The sequence below is a fragment of the Ursus americanus genome, chromosome 25 (genome assembly GCF_024610735.1).
Source record: "Ursus americanus isolate L20-20 chromosome 25, mUrsAme1.1.p, whole genome shotgun sequence".
In the NCBI taxonomy this organism is placed as follows: Eukaryota; Metazoa; Chordata; class Mammalia; order Carnivora; family Ursidae; genus Ursus; species Ursus americanus.
In genome coordinates this window covers 40,630,934-40,644,418 of record NC_142151.1, presented here as the reverse complement: position 1 = coordinate 40,644,418, position 13,485 = coordinate 40,630,934, and the positions used below count along the sequence as shown (strand labels likewise).

Genomic DNA, 13,485 nt, shown 5'->3' with positions numbered 1-13,485 from the left:
AAAAGAACATTTTAAATACAAGCGGCTCCGTCCAGTCACCCTCGCCGTCGGCGGATCCGTAAGGTCCAAGAGGACCCGGGGGAGGGCGGTTACTCAGGTCAGGCCACGCCGGAAGAGTGAACTCCCCGCCTTCCGCCCTTGGCTTGCGTGTGTCTGTCGTAGGCGGAAGTGGTGTCGCGGTACCGGACGTGGGGCGGGGCCTGTGCCGCCCTCCGCCCCTCCCGCCCGGCTCCCAGAGAGCTTCCTAAAGCGAGAGAACCCAGTCAGCGCGTCTTGAAATGGAGACGGTGAGGAGCCCGGGAGGGCGGCGGGGGGCGCTGTGGAGCCCGAGACCCCGTTAGGGGACAGGGAGGCCTGGGCAGGGACCGGCGCTGCACGAGAAGCCGGTGTCTGTCCTGTCCCGTGACCCTGCCCCTCTGCTGAGTGCATCTCCTAGGACTGGGCCGCGCGGTGCCTACCTTACGTCCGCGGTGCTCTCAGCCCGAGCTGGCAGTGACTCTTTGCTCTCTGTTAGGAACCCGAGCATACCTCGGCGATCTCGGGCCTCCTTTCCTCTTAGCACCTCAAACCTTTAGAGGTTTGCCAGAGAGAGCAGGGTTGTGATCCGGCTTTCCTGGGTAAGACAGGGGGCTTCCGAGGGACTCCCGCTTGCGGGTAGCACCTGGCCCCCGGTTGTCTGAGTGTGAGCCCTGCAGTCGCTGGCAGGAGGGAGATCAGGACTTTTATACTGCTTCGAGTTGTCTAGCGAAATCACATTGCCTTAATAAGACTGAAAAGTGGGCTTTCCCTGAAGGAGGGAATCTTTTCGTGTTAGAGGCCGCTGTGTCCCTGGACAAGTTTAGGTTATGCCCTGCTCTGCAATTCTAAGCAGGCGTGTTGGCATAGATCATTCTTGGCTAGCAGGCACTGATCAGTTGTGGCAGGTCCCTGTCATCCTCCCAGAGATGCTGCAGGTAGCCTGCTACATGTTTGGATCCACTGTCACTCTCAGGAGCCTTTTTCTAGCACTCTGGAACCAAATATCCTCTGTCAGGAAGAGTGACTCTTTCGTGTCTTGGTTTTCATCATCTGTTACTGGCAGATTCATCTTTCTTTGGGTCAATCCCATGCCCATAGTAATTCCTTTACCATACCCTTTCTCTGCCTGCAGAGAGGTCCTGTCTCTCAAGTTGTAAAGGAGAAAACAGACGAAAGTGGTAAAGTGATTTGCATTTGGTCACCCAGGCAAGGGAGTCAGCTCTTACAGATTAAGGGAATTTTGAACAAGAATAAAAGGTCTGGGGGGCGCCTGGGTGGCACAGTGGTTAAGCGTCTGCCTTCAGCTCAGGGCGTGATCCCGGCGTTGTGGGATCGAGCCCCACATCGGGCTCCTCTGCTGTGAGCCTGCTTCTTCCTCTCCCACTCCCCCTGCTTGTGTTCCCTCTCTCGCTGGCTGTCTCTATCTCTGTCGAATAAATAAATAAAATCTTAAAAAAAAAAAAAAGAATAAAAGGTCTGGGGTGCCTGGCTGGCTCAGTCAGGAGAGCATGTGACTCTTGATCTCAGAGTCATGAGTTCTAACTCCATCTTGGGCACCGAGTTTACGTAGTAGTAGTAGTAGTAGTAGTAGTAGTAGTAGTAGTAGTAATGATAATAAAGAATAAAAGGTCTGATTCCATTAAATGCAAAATAACCTATCAGTTTTTATTTTACTTACTCATAAATGTATTATGGTTTACAAAACATTTTTATATAGCTTTTCTAATCTAGCCCTCACACTTTTTGTACTGGTTAGGTTCTTGGGATAGAAATTGTTTTGAAAAGAAGAAGAGAAAACCCCTTGCTTTAAAAATGCTCAGCCTGCCTGGAGTGGGGGTGAGGGCAAGCCAATGACGGCTGGTACCGAAGGTAGACTGTAATAAATGCTATCATCAAGATGCAAACAAAGGACTGTGGAAGCATAGAGGAGGGAGAAATTGTGAACCTAGGAGAGGGCATTGCAGGTTGAGAGAACAGTGTGAGCACAGGCATAGAAATCGGGATATGTAGAGATTAATTGGGGGTGAGCCAGTGGTGTGATGTTGCTGGAGCTTTGAATTTTGCTTGCAGTAGGAGAAAAGATCAGAAAAGTAGGCTAAGGTCAGGTTGGAGGTATTGCATACCACACTAAGTTTGAACTTTGTTTTGTAATGTGGGGAGCCATGGACGCTCTATGAGCAACGCAGCGAGTGTGCTTTAGGAATGTTCTTAACAGCTTCTGCAAATGGATGCAGCTACTTCAGAAAGTAATGAACTCTTAGTTGCTGGAGATAAAAGTCCCTTACAAACCTGAGATGCCTAGTGAGAGAACTTGGAGACAGCACGAAAGACAAAAAGAAGATAGATTTAGGACAGGGAGACCAATTTAGAGAATGTTGCAGAAGTGAGAGGTAAAAGCCTAAGTTAAAACTGTGAAAGTGGAAAGGAGAGAAATGGATTTGCAACATTTTTAACATATCAGCTTAGTTGATAGATGTTAAGGACAAGTTTAGGTCATTCCCTGCCCTATGATTCCAAGCAGATATATTGGCATAGCTCATTCTCGGAGGATACTACAGTTCCAGGCACCTATAGGAGAGCAGTGCAAAAAACAGAGATGGGAACCCCGGTAAGAATAATAGGATGAAAGGACAGATACTGTTTTGTACTGAAGCATCTGAGGAGTCTTCGGGACATCTGTGGCTATCCAGCAAACAATTAGAAATATGGATCAGGGGGCGCCTGGGTGGCACAGTCGGTTAAGCATCGGACTCTTGATCTCGGCTCAAGTCGTGATCTCAGGATCATAAGATTGAGCCCCACGTCCAGCTCTGTGCTCGGCGCCAAGTCTGCTTGAGTTTTTCTCTCCCTCTGCCCCTCCCCCCAGCGTGTGCTCGCGCGCTCTCTCTAAAATAAACAAATCTTAAAAAAAAATGTGGATCAAGAGTTCAGAAGAAACTGTGAGTCCATGTGTCAGATCTAGCCTGTCTCTCTGTAATAATCTTTTGTACTCATGTATTACAGTCATGCTTTCTCAGGTTTCCTATGTTATTAAAAGCAGAGAGAAGTGGACATAATTCTCCTCCCGTGTGGAGAAACAGGCAGAAAGGTAATGTCATATTCAGTAATGCCGGACTCTGTCGTGTAGGTGTCTGTATCTCTCGCTGTACTTAATCTTAGGTCTCTCTGTTCACAGGAGTGTGCATCATTATCATTATCAGTTTGAGAGTTAAAAAACAAAACAGTTGAGGTTTATGTGCAGGACACTAGACGGTATGGTTGATACAAAGAAATATAAAATAGTTCTAGGCTTGAAGGAATTTAAAACCTGTTTGGATAGATAATGAACAAAAAACCTGTAGCACAGTGCAGTACATAAGTATTACGGATGGGTATAATAAACAGCTACACGAGTAGCTGTTTCTGTGTCTTTGTATATAGATCTGTGTGAGACTGTGTTATCCCACGTGGGTATCTTTATCACTGAACAGCCCTCTCTCCCACTTATAAGTGATGAGGCTGTTGTTCCGATAGCCTTGCCAAAATGCCAGGCCAAGCTGATAGTCTTATGCAGCCCAGAGAGAAGAGAGGGAGATCATTCCCCTTCTCTCCTGCCCCCGCCCTGGCCCGTGAAGGGAGGGAAATTTAGAGCTGTGCTGCCAACTTGCTCCCGTTCACCACCAACCTACCAGGTTCAAGCCAAGGCCTTTAATTTTGTGTTACTGCAGTAGCTATGGAGGTGAAGTACGCCTTTAAGTTAGTTTTGGTATGTTACCCAGAACAAATGGAGCCAAAACTGTTGATTCCAGTGGATTAAAATTATCGTGACCCCTCCTGGGTTCCTAGATAACAAGGAAATTTCCAAATGTTCCCACATGAGGGAGCCCAGAGATGGTTCGGAATGTTTCTCTGTATTCAAAGCACTCTAATGTCAGACTGTCATGGTCAAAGAAACCTGGAAAACCAGCATCCTCTGGGCTGTAGGAGCCTTTGACTCACAAGGGTGCTAAGAGACATCAGGTTCCCAGTTTCAAAACATTTATTGTCCTCATCCACCCCTTAGTCATTCAAGCTTTAACTGTGTGTAATAGTCCGCTGCTGGGATCATCCCCAGATGTGGTCCTGTCTCTTTCTTTTTTTGAGAGAGACCGTGCACGCGTGCAGAAAGGGCGGGGGTTGAGGGAGAAAGAGAATCTTAAGCAGGTTCTATGCCCAACATAGAGCCCGATGTGGGGCTCGATTTCATGACCCTGAGATCATGACCTGAGCTGAAATCAAGAGTTGGACGGTTAACCCACTGAGCCACCCAGGCGCCCCGATGTGGTCCTCTCTTAATAGTAAAAGGGTATGTCTATGATTCTAGTGTCTACAGCTAAGCTTAGTATTGGGGGGAAAGCAGTATTGTCTCTCTGGTTTCCATGTTTTTATAAAGTAGATCTGTGAGAACCTTGTGGATTCTCAGATTTTCTAGTCTCAGCTTTTAAGATCTAATGTTTCATTAGGCAGTGTGTTATATACGGGCATAGGCTTTGGAACCACACAGATATGTGTTCAAACTCCTGCTCTACCCTTACCAGCCATGTGACCTTGGGCAGGCTGTTTAATATTTCTTGAACATCAGTTTTCTAATCTGTGAAAATGAGGCTAATAATAGTATTTACCTCTGGGTTGTTATGATTAAATGAGATCATATTTTAAGAGGGCCTTTTGGTGCTTTAAATGATGTCATTAGTTCACCAGCCCTTCTCTTCATGCTCGGCTAAAATGGATGGAGCCTAGGATAGGCTGAATCTTTGTTCCTCTTGTCTCTCCAGGTCACTTCTTCAGATAGCTCCCCAGCTCTGGAAAATGAGCATCCTCAGGGTAAGTTTACTGAAGAAAGGAAACCCACCACGAAAGCAGTAGCCCAGTCCTAACTTGTCCTTAGGGATGCTTTTGAATCTCTCTCAGGATGCCCCCTGGGAAAAATCAAAACTGGGCCAGATAATGTGCCAAACCATACAAATCAGGATTAGTAATTTGGCAGGATCACCCAGGAATAAATCTTGGGCAGGGTGGGAATGATTAATATTTTCAATTATCACACCACTTAAGGGAAATTTTTGAGGGAAAACTTCCCTAGGCAACTCTGGGCTGGCTAACCATGTTTGAGTGGTGCCTGGTATTTTCTGATTAGCCCAGAAACAGTGCCACTAGGATTCTATCATCCAGTAGCTCCCTAAAGCCACTGAGTGTACACAAGAAATTATAGAAAGGCCTTGAAAGCCCTTAAAACTAATCTAGAAATACAGGCACTAAACCCTAAAATCCAGGGCAGAGGAGAAGGCAGTTCTAGCACCTGCCCAAATAACTGGTTAGAATGGAATGGTCCAACCCTAGACTATCTAGAAAGAAGCAGAACTTATAGGTACCTGCCTTAAAGGATTTTATCCAGTAACACTCCTAGATCTTCCCAGGACATGATTATGGCATTAGGAGTACATGCTTTCTCAAAGGAATTGAAATACGGGCTGAGATCTTAGGACATATTATTAAGGGTCTATGAGTTCTCCACAAGAATTTTTAAATGTTTGTTTTCGTTTTGTTGGTATCCTAAAAAGTTAATGTAGTCATATTTGAATTATCTGGGTGATATCTTCATAACTGAGTACTGCCACATGATATCAGTGCCTATTTTATGTTTCTGAGTATATTTGCAGTAGCACCAAGGCAAGGGTCAAAAACTCAAATTGTGAACCAAGCCGGTCTGTAGGCTGCATATGACTATGACAACCTATAGATCTCATCACATCTAAAAGGAGGCAGCAACTGTCCCGGTCTTGTCAACTGTCACTGTTCAGAAATTCAAGCCTAGATTGGTCAGATCTGATTTTGAAAAAAATCGAGAATTTGGATTTTTATGTCAATCTTCAAATTTTTACAATTGGGGAACTGATTTAAATTATTTTCAAAATACTGAGAAAGCCAAATCAAATATGTTTATAATTCTGTAGCCTAAAATGGTGGTATTTAACTATCAGTGTAGCATGTCTTAAACTGGCATTAAAAGGCATGTTCTTGGGAACTCCTTAGCCGAGCCACCTCGGGCAAGGCAGGGGAGTTCCCAGACGGGGGACACTTGGGACACTGGAGTCCCACAGAGGCCAACAGCCTGGGGCCACAAGAGGTTTCCTTTGAAAAACAATAACGGGCTTCAGTTAAAGATGGTTGATTGAATACATGCATCTACTTTTGTTCCTTCACAAAAACCTACTAAAACCACCACAAAAGAATTTTTCAAAAGGTACAAACCCACCAGAATAGGGAGAATAAGAGAGGAGACAATAGTAATTGGAAGCTGGAAAGCAGATGCAAGAGTGGTAAATCATTTAGCAGACCTGAGAAAACTGAATTACAAACTAGCAGTGGGGAAAGCCAAGAGAAGCATTGAAAATATAAGAAGCAGTTAGATTCAGAGACTCCCTACTCCACTGAGTGCAGCTACGAAACTCTTCCTCCCAACTTCGGCGAAGACTGGAGGTCCAGAGAGGGGCTCAGGCCCAGCAGAGGGCTGAAGTCATACACTAAACACGGGAGCATGAAGTGAACTGCACTGGATGCCAAGATCCCCATCCTTTCCCCAATCTCATTTCCAGAATGCTGACACAAAAGACTTCACCCTTCAAGCACAAAATTGAATAAATAATCTTCTCCAGAATCCCCTTGAAAGGAAAACCCTAAAAATATAAGTATTTAATGTTCCCAATCTAAACGGCTCACAGTCAACAAGAGTTACACGTACACTTGAGCTGCCAATCAGCATTAAAGACTGCACTGTGGGGCGCCTGGGTGGCTCAGTGGGTTAAGCATCTACCTCCGGCTCAAGTCATGATCTCAGGGTCCTAGGATCCAGCCGTTGGACTTCCTGCTCAGTGGGGAGCCCATTTCTCCCTCTCCCTCTGCCCCACTCCTTTCCCCCTCACTGCTTGTGCTCTCTGCTCTCTGTCTCTCATGCTCTGTCTCTCAAATAAATAAATACAGTCTTTAAAAAAAAAAAAAAAAGACTGCACTTTTGGAATATGGTTTGAATGCTCCTTTAAATCAAGAATAACCAGACATCTAAAGAAAGCCTCTAAACTAAAAAGAAAAGTGATCCAAACTGCCCTGCCAAAGAAACAAATAAGGAAAAAAAGTAATAGAAGGAAGAAGTCAATGCATAGAGAAGAAAACTTTAAAAGTTAACATTAATATGTACTCAGATAACCTATTTCCACCATGCAACAAGTAGAGGATGTCATGGTTTTTTTTAAGGAATTTTCAGAAAACAAAGAGGAGCTCTTGGACATTAAAAATGTAATAGCAAAAATTTTAAATGAAGTAGGAGGTTTGGAAAATTAAATTGTGGAAGACTCCCAAAAAGTAGAATTAAAAATCAAACAAGTGTGGCGCCTGGATGGCTCAGTCAGTTAAGCGTCCGACTCTTAATTTTGGCTCAGGTCATGATCTCAGGGCTGTAAGATCGAGCCCCACTTTGGGCTCTGTGCTGGGCCTGGAGCCTGCTTAAGATTCTCTCTCTCCCTCTACCCGCCCCCACCGCGTCCCCTCAAAAAAAAAAAAAAAAGTGGGGTGCCTGATTGACTCAGTTGGTGGAGTATATGACTCTTGATCTTAGGGGCTCTGATTTCAAGCCCCATGTTGGGTGCAGAGATTACTAAAAAATAAAATCTTTTTTAAAAGCCCCCAAAATCAAAGAAGTAAAAAAAAGAAAAAGAAGCGTAAACTAGGAGAGAGAAGATGTTTTTGTTGTTATTGTTGTTAAAATAACTCACCAAACAAAACAAACACAAACTTAAAGGGTCGGTCTAGGAAGTCTGATATCTAAATTATAGGAGTTACAGAAAGAGAAAAAGGACAGCACAGAGGGAAGGAAATGATCAAGGAAATAATTCAAGAACATTTCCTGAACTGAAGGACATTAGTTTTCATATTGAAAAGACTCATTGAGTATTCAGCACAGTGGATGAAATTAACCCACCCAAAGCACAATCATCATGAGATTTCAAAACACCGGAAACAAAGAGAAGATCCTGAATTTCCAGAGAGGAAACAAACAAACAAACAAACAAGTTACATAAAAAGAATCAGAATTGCCTTGGACTCTCAACACACCAGAAACTAGAAGGCAATGGGGCAGTGCCTTCAACATTCTTCAGGAAAATAAATTCAAACCCAGAATTCTATATCCAGTCAAATTATACTTGAAAGATATCTGCAGGCTGCAAGGTCTCAAAAAATTTACCTCCCATGCATCCTTTCTCAGGAAGCTACAGGAAGATGTATACCACCTAAGCAAGAAAGTAAACCAAAACCAAAAACAACAACAACAAAAACGAAAACATGGAGTACAGGACACAGGAGTGCCAGTACAGGAGAGACATGAAACGGGGCCCCTGGATGGTGATGAAGGAAGGTCTCAGGAGGACAGCTGTGCACACCAGCAAACCAGCCCAGATTTGAGCAGGTCAGAAGACTCCCGAGAGACTTCTTTGGGTGGTTGAAATTGATAGAGTATCTAGTACCTCTGAATTTTTTGAAAGGAGATTCAAACAACTGGTGAAGAGTTTGGGGTTGAATTAGTTATAAATACTTGAATTAGTTATGAATACTTGAATTAGTTATAAAAACAAAAAGACAAGACAGTTATTAACTCCAGGGAAAACAAAGTTGTCAAAGAAGAAAAAAAAAGTCAGGAGTTTACCATTGGGCTTATCTCTGAATAATGAATAGTTAGTCAAAATTATTTAAATACTAATGTAACCAACATTATAGTTTAACTTCTGGAAGAATGGGGAGATGGGAAGTGCATGTTTGTGTTGGGGTCCTGGTAAAAGGAGAACTAAAATTTCACGTATTCTTTGGATGATAATAGATAATGCCCCAAAATGGGAAAAAAAAAAAAAAAAGAAAAAACACACAGCAATATAAGGTTGTTATTTATAGACCTAGAAATAAGTGCCAAAATAATCAGCTTAAAAGAGGTCTCCTCTCTGGGGAGGGGTAGGACAGGGCAGTAGGTGCCAGGGACTGCAGTTTTTCTTGACAAAATCTGTAGAACTGTTTGGCTTTTTAAACACTGTACCTGTGTAATGGGTAAAAAATCAAACATTAAAAACAACTGGCATAGGATTTAAAATCATGAACGTTGGAATCAGGTCTGTGTTTAAGTCTTTCTTGCCACTTACTAACGGTGTAACCTTGAGCGGTTTATTTATCTGCTTCCCACCTGTTTTCTCATCTGAAAAATGAGGACAGTATTTCCTTTACAGATTTGCTATAAGGATTAAATGATGTGATATTTTTAAAGTACACATAGCAGAGTACATAGCACATGGAGGTTATTTTCTGGGTTGCTTCTCCAGTTTTGAGCAAGCAATTAAAATCAGAGGAATAGACAGGTAAACACAGCCAGGGTCTCCCATTTGTCTAGAGTAGGTGGGATGACTTCTGATTCACAGGATCACCCCAAGATGGACTCTCGGGGTGTTTGGGGCCAGGTTAATGAAGCACTGGGCTCCAACTGAGTGTTGATCTGAAATGGCCCAACTTGGACCATGACTTTCTCATCTGTAGATCTTAGAAGAATTTTAAGAAGCTTACTTGAATTTTAAGAAGCTTCATTACATCTTAATTGAGAAGAGAGAACAAGTGAAAATGTGCTTAAATATATGAAAGGGGAAATTTGAGTTAAAGATGAGAAAAAAACTTACAGACTAGAAGAGGTTAACCAAAGATATTAATAGATTTTCTGTTAGTAACTGTCTTTTGCCTGAGGAGCCAGTAGAGTCCTACCTGGATATGGGGGTTGGATGAAATAGTTTCTAAGGGGTTTATCTAGTTTTTCTGGGAATAATAGGAACCAAACAGATAGAAAAGGGGCCTTATAAAAAATCAGGCTCTAAATATTTGAAAAACTACACTTTTATTTTCTGCCTCTTTTGATTGTGAGTTGTTGCATGGAAGGAAGCTTCTAACTGTCCCGCCCTATGCAGAGACCCCAGAATCCAACAATAGTGTGTATACTTCCTTCATGAAGTCTCATCGCTGCTATGACCTGATTCCCACAAGCTCCAAATTGGTTGTATTTGATACTTCCCTGCAGGTGGGTGAAATCCTCTTCTCCCATCCCCCTCCCTAGGAGCCTCTGGTTCAAAAACTCTCATCCTATCTCATCCCAAGGGTAATATCCTTGTCCTTATATGGGTTTAGTCTCATGTTTTCCCCAACATACCCAACCCCTGTTCTTTTAAAGTCTTACACCCTGTGAATTTTCCTTTGTGATGATTACTCTTTTGGCTACAGGTGAAGAAGGCTTTCTTTGCTTTGGTGACTAATGGTGTACGGGCTGCCCCTTTGTGGGATAGTAAGAAGCAAAGTTTTGTAGGTAGGCAAAAGTTTCTGGAACACAGTATTACTGGCATTTTGTGCTGGGCAGGGAGGGAAGCTTTGAGCAGTGCTGAGGGTTCTTGGCTTGGCTTCTAGGCATGCTGACCATCACCGATTTCATCAATATCCTGCATCGCTACTATAAATCAGCATTGGTAAGACACCAAAGCCCAATGACCAAACCACTGGGCCTGCCCAAAGTCCCTCATTACTAGTTCCTTTCTTCCAAGCAAACTATGAGGGGTTAATGAAGCAGAGAGATCAGATCTCAAGTTCTGTACTTCTGCTTCCAGGTACAGATCTATGAGCTGGAAGAACACAAGATAGAAACTTGGAGAGGTATGTAGAGAACTGGGGGTTGTAAAAGGAAAAAGGGATGGAGAGTTTCCTGGGAAATGGTTTTCCATACTGGTATTTTGTGAACCTCCCTTTTCCCTTCAGAGGTGTACCTACAGGACTCCTTCAAACCACTTGTCTGCATTTCTCCTAATGCCAGGTGAGTTCCAGCTACCCATTTGTCCAGAAGGGGAAGAGCCCCCACCAGCGTAGCTACAGCCCTAGACACCCAAAGATCCGCGGGCAGAAGAGAAACAAGACTCGCCTCCCAGACACACACACACATTCACACATTCACACACTCTTTAGGTCTGGTTTGAACACTGCTCCCCTCTCCCAATCACCAGTTTTCCCTGTTTTAAACATACTCTTAGGAGCTATTTACTCACCTCAAGCTCAGCACTGGGGGACTTATCATTATCCCCCACCTTCCCACAGCTTGTTTGATGCTGTCTCTTCATTAATTCGAAACAAGATCCACAGGCTGCCGGTTATTGACCCGGAATCAGGCAACACCTTGTACATCCTCACCCACAAGCGCATCCTCAAGTTCCTCAAATTGTTTGTAAGTGTCCTCAGCCTGGTTTTTACTTCCCTTTTTCTTTCTTTCTTTCTTTTTTTTAAGAAAGACAGAGAATAGGGGCGTGGGGGGCAGATGAAGAGGGAGAGAGAGACTCTTAAGCAGGCTCCACACCCAGCACAGAGCCTGACATGGGGCTCGATCTCCTGACCCTGAGATCATGACCTGAGCTGAAATCAAGAGTTAGACGCTTAATCGACTGAGCCACCGGGTGCCCCTGGTTTTTACTTCTTATATACAGGGTTGGAGGGGTATCCAAGGGTGGTGTGGGGGGGTCTTGCAGATGAAGCTGATGGTTCTCTCCTCAGATCACTGAGTTCCCCAAGCCAGAGTTCATGTCTAAGTCTCTGGAAGAGCTACAGATCGGCACCTACGCCAACATTGCTATGGTCCGCACCACCACCCCTGTCTATGTGGCTCTGGGCATCTTTGTACAACACCGAGTCTCAGCACTGCCAGTAGTAGATGAGAAAGGTGAGAGATTGTGCAGAAGGAGAGGGAAGGCTCCAGGGAAGCCAGGGTGGTTCTGGGAAAATCTGCTGTCTCTCAGCTCAGCCCGGAGGGTGATGCTATAGGCATGGGGAGACTCGGATGCCAGGTCCTCCTTGCTGAGCTGCCTCTGTCCCCCTAGGGCGTGTGGTGGACATCTACTCCAAGTTTGATGTTATCGTGAGTGATTGCGGAGGGGCTGGGAGGTAGGGAAAGGGGCGGGGTGTTGAATGTGGAGAGGGAGAAGAAGAGAGTCTCTTCTGGGACCTAAGGGTTTTAGGAGCTTCTAAGCTTTCAAATCCTATTTGAAAAGGAATGAGTTGGGTGTGGCTTGTGGGCATGGCTAACAATTGCCCTAAATCCCTCTGGTGCAGTTGGGTGGGCTCAGGGTTTGGGGGCTGGCTCCCTTGCTTCCCTGCAAGCACCTTCCTCTCTCTCCCCAGAATCTGGCAGCAGAAAAGACCTACAACAATCTAGATGTGTCTGTGACCAAAGCCCTGCAACATCGATCCCATTACTTTGAGGGTGTCCTCAAGTGCTACCTGCATGAGACTCTGGAGACCATCATCAACAGGCTGGTGGAAGCAGAGGTAGGGGAGGCCAGTGCCTCAGAAGGAGCTGGGGGGAGCGGCTTTGAGTGTGGGGTTTGGCAAGGTGGGTAGGCGTGGAAGAGCTCATCCTGACTGAGGCCGTCACTAAACATTCCTTTTCTCCCCTGTTGCTCCCTGCAGGTTCACCGACTTGTAGTGGTGGATGAGAATGATGTGGTCAAAGGCATTGTATCACTGTCTGACATCCTGCAGGCCCTGGTGCTCACAGGAGGAGAGAAGCTCTGAGCTGGGGAAGGGGTCAGGCAGCACTAGGGGATATGCCCCACTCACTGCCTGCCCAGAGTTCTAGGAACCACAGACGAAACCTTGAGAAAATTGTGACTCTGTTCCCTGCTCTGGAGCCGGGGAGGGTGCGGCGGGGAGGAAGGAGAATGGATTTTTAGCTGTCCTTATCCTCACACATACAGCCTAGCCCCTGCCCTCTTAGCTGTAGCCCCCTTTCTGGGTGAATGATGGGCTGTGTGCCCCTCAGGCCAATTCTGATCTCTAAGAGATCCCCAGACCTCACCCAGCCTTTGCCTCTCTCTCTGCCCCTGACCCCACCCTAAGATAATAGCACAACAGCACTCTTCCTAAAGGTATTTTTATTCGTCCTGTTTCATTCTGTATGGAGGAGGCTGAGTCCACTTAGTGACATTTCTTCCCATAATGGGAGTGGGGAGGAGGGCCTTTGGGTTCCTGTGCTGTGTGCATATGAAGGGAGATGGCGGTGAGGTGGAGGAGGAGGGCAGAGTGATTAGCTGAGGGTATTGCTTTTCATGGCAAACCTAATTAAAATAAGAGGAACCTCTTCGCGGTGTTACAGTGTTTGATTCCTGTAGCTGATAGACACTACTCCCACCGTCCTACTTCATACGGCTTCTTCAACTCTTTACTAACAACAACAGGAATAACGGCACGTACACATACATACACATATGTGCAAAACTGTGTCAGGCACCGTTCTTGGTGCCTTACGTCTATTTATTCATTTAAGCCTCAGAACAATAGTAGGTATGATTCCAGCTTTACAGATTAAAAAAAAAAAACTGAGGCAGAGAGGCTAAGTAA

General features: G+C 44.9%; 1 protein-coding gene across 4 annotated transcripts; it reads left to right on the top strand.

Annotated features, from left to right (window-relative positions):
* Positions 1-143: 143 nt before the first annotated feature.
* Positions 144-13,225, top strand: PRKAG1 (protein kinase AMP-activated non-catalytic subunit gamma 1). Of its 4 annotated transcripts, none has more exons than XR_015721687.1 (12): positions 144-287; positions 4,812-4,860; positions 10,026-10,135; positions 10,336-10,417; positions 10,516-10,574; positions 10,713-10,758; positions 10,861-10,915; positions 11,194-11,320; positions 11,644-11,809; positions 11,967-12,030; positions 12,268-12,414; positions 12,556-13,225. XR_015721687.1 is itself a non-coding variant. In XM_045801140.2 (12 exons), the coding sequence occupies exons 1-12, from the start codon at positions 279-281 to the stop codon at positions 12,658-12,660; spliced, it is 993 nt and encodes a 330-aa protein (XP_045657096.1). In that variant the 5' UTR covers positions 145-278; the 3' UTR covers positions 12,661-13,225. The 4 variants fall into 4 exon arrangements, 3 of the variants coding, with proteins under 3 accessions (XP_045657096.1, XP_087711935.1, XP_087711936.1); XM_045801140.2 differs by having other exon boundaries at positions 145-287; positions 11,967-12,004; XM_087855809.1 differs by having other exon boundaries at positions 145-287; positions 9,983-10,135; positions 11,967-12,004.
* Positions 13,226-13,485: the final 260 nt, after the last annotated feature.

What these genes read in the sequence shown, in the direction of transcription:
- PRKAG1 (XM_045801140.2), top strand. An exon ending in TATTTGATACTTCCCTGCAG is followed by an intron (nt 10,136 to 10,335) that starts GTGGGTGAAATC and finishes TTTTGGCTACAG; the next exon opens with GTGAAGAAGGCTTTCTTTGC. An exon ending in CAAGATAGAAACTTGGAGAG is followed by an intron (nt 10,759 to 10,860) that starts GTATGTAGAGAA and finishes TTTTCCCTTCAG; the next exon opens with AGGTGTACCTACAGGACTCC.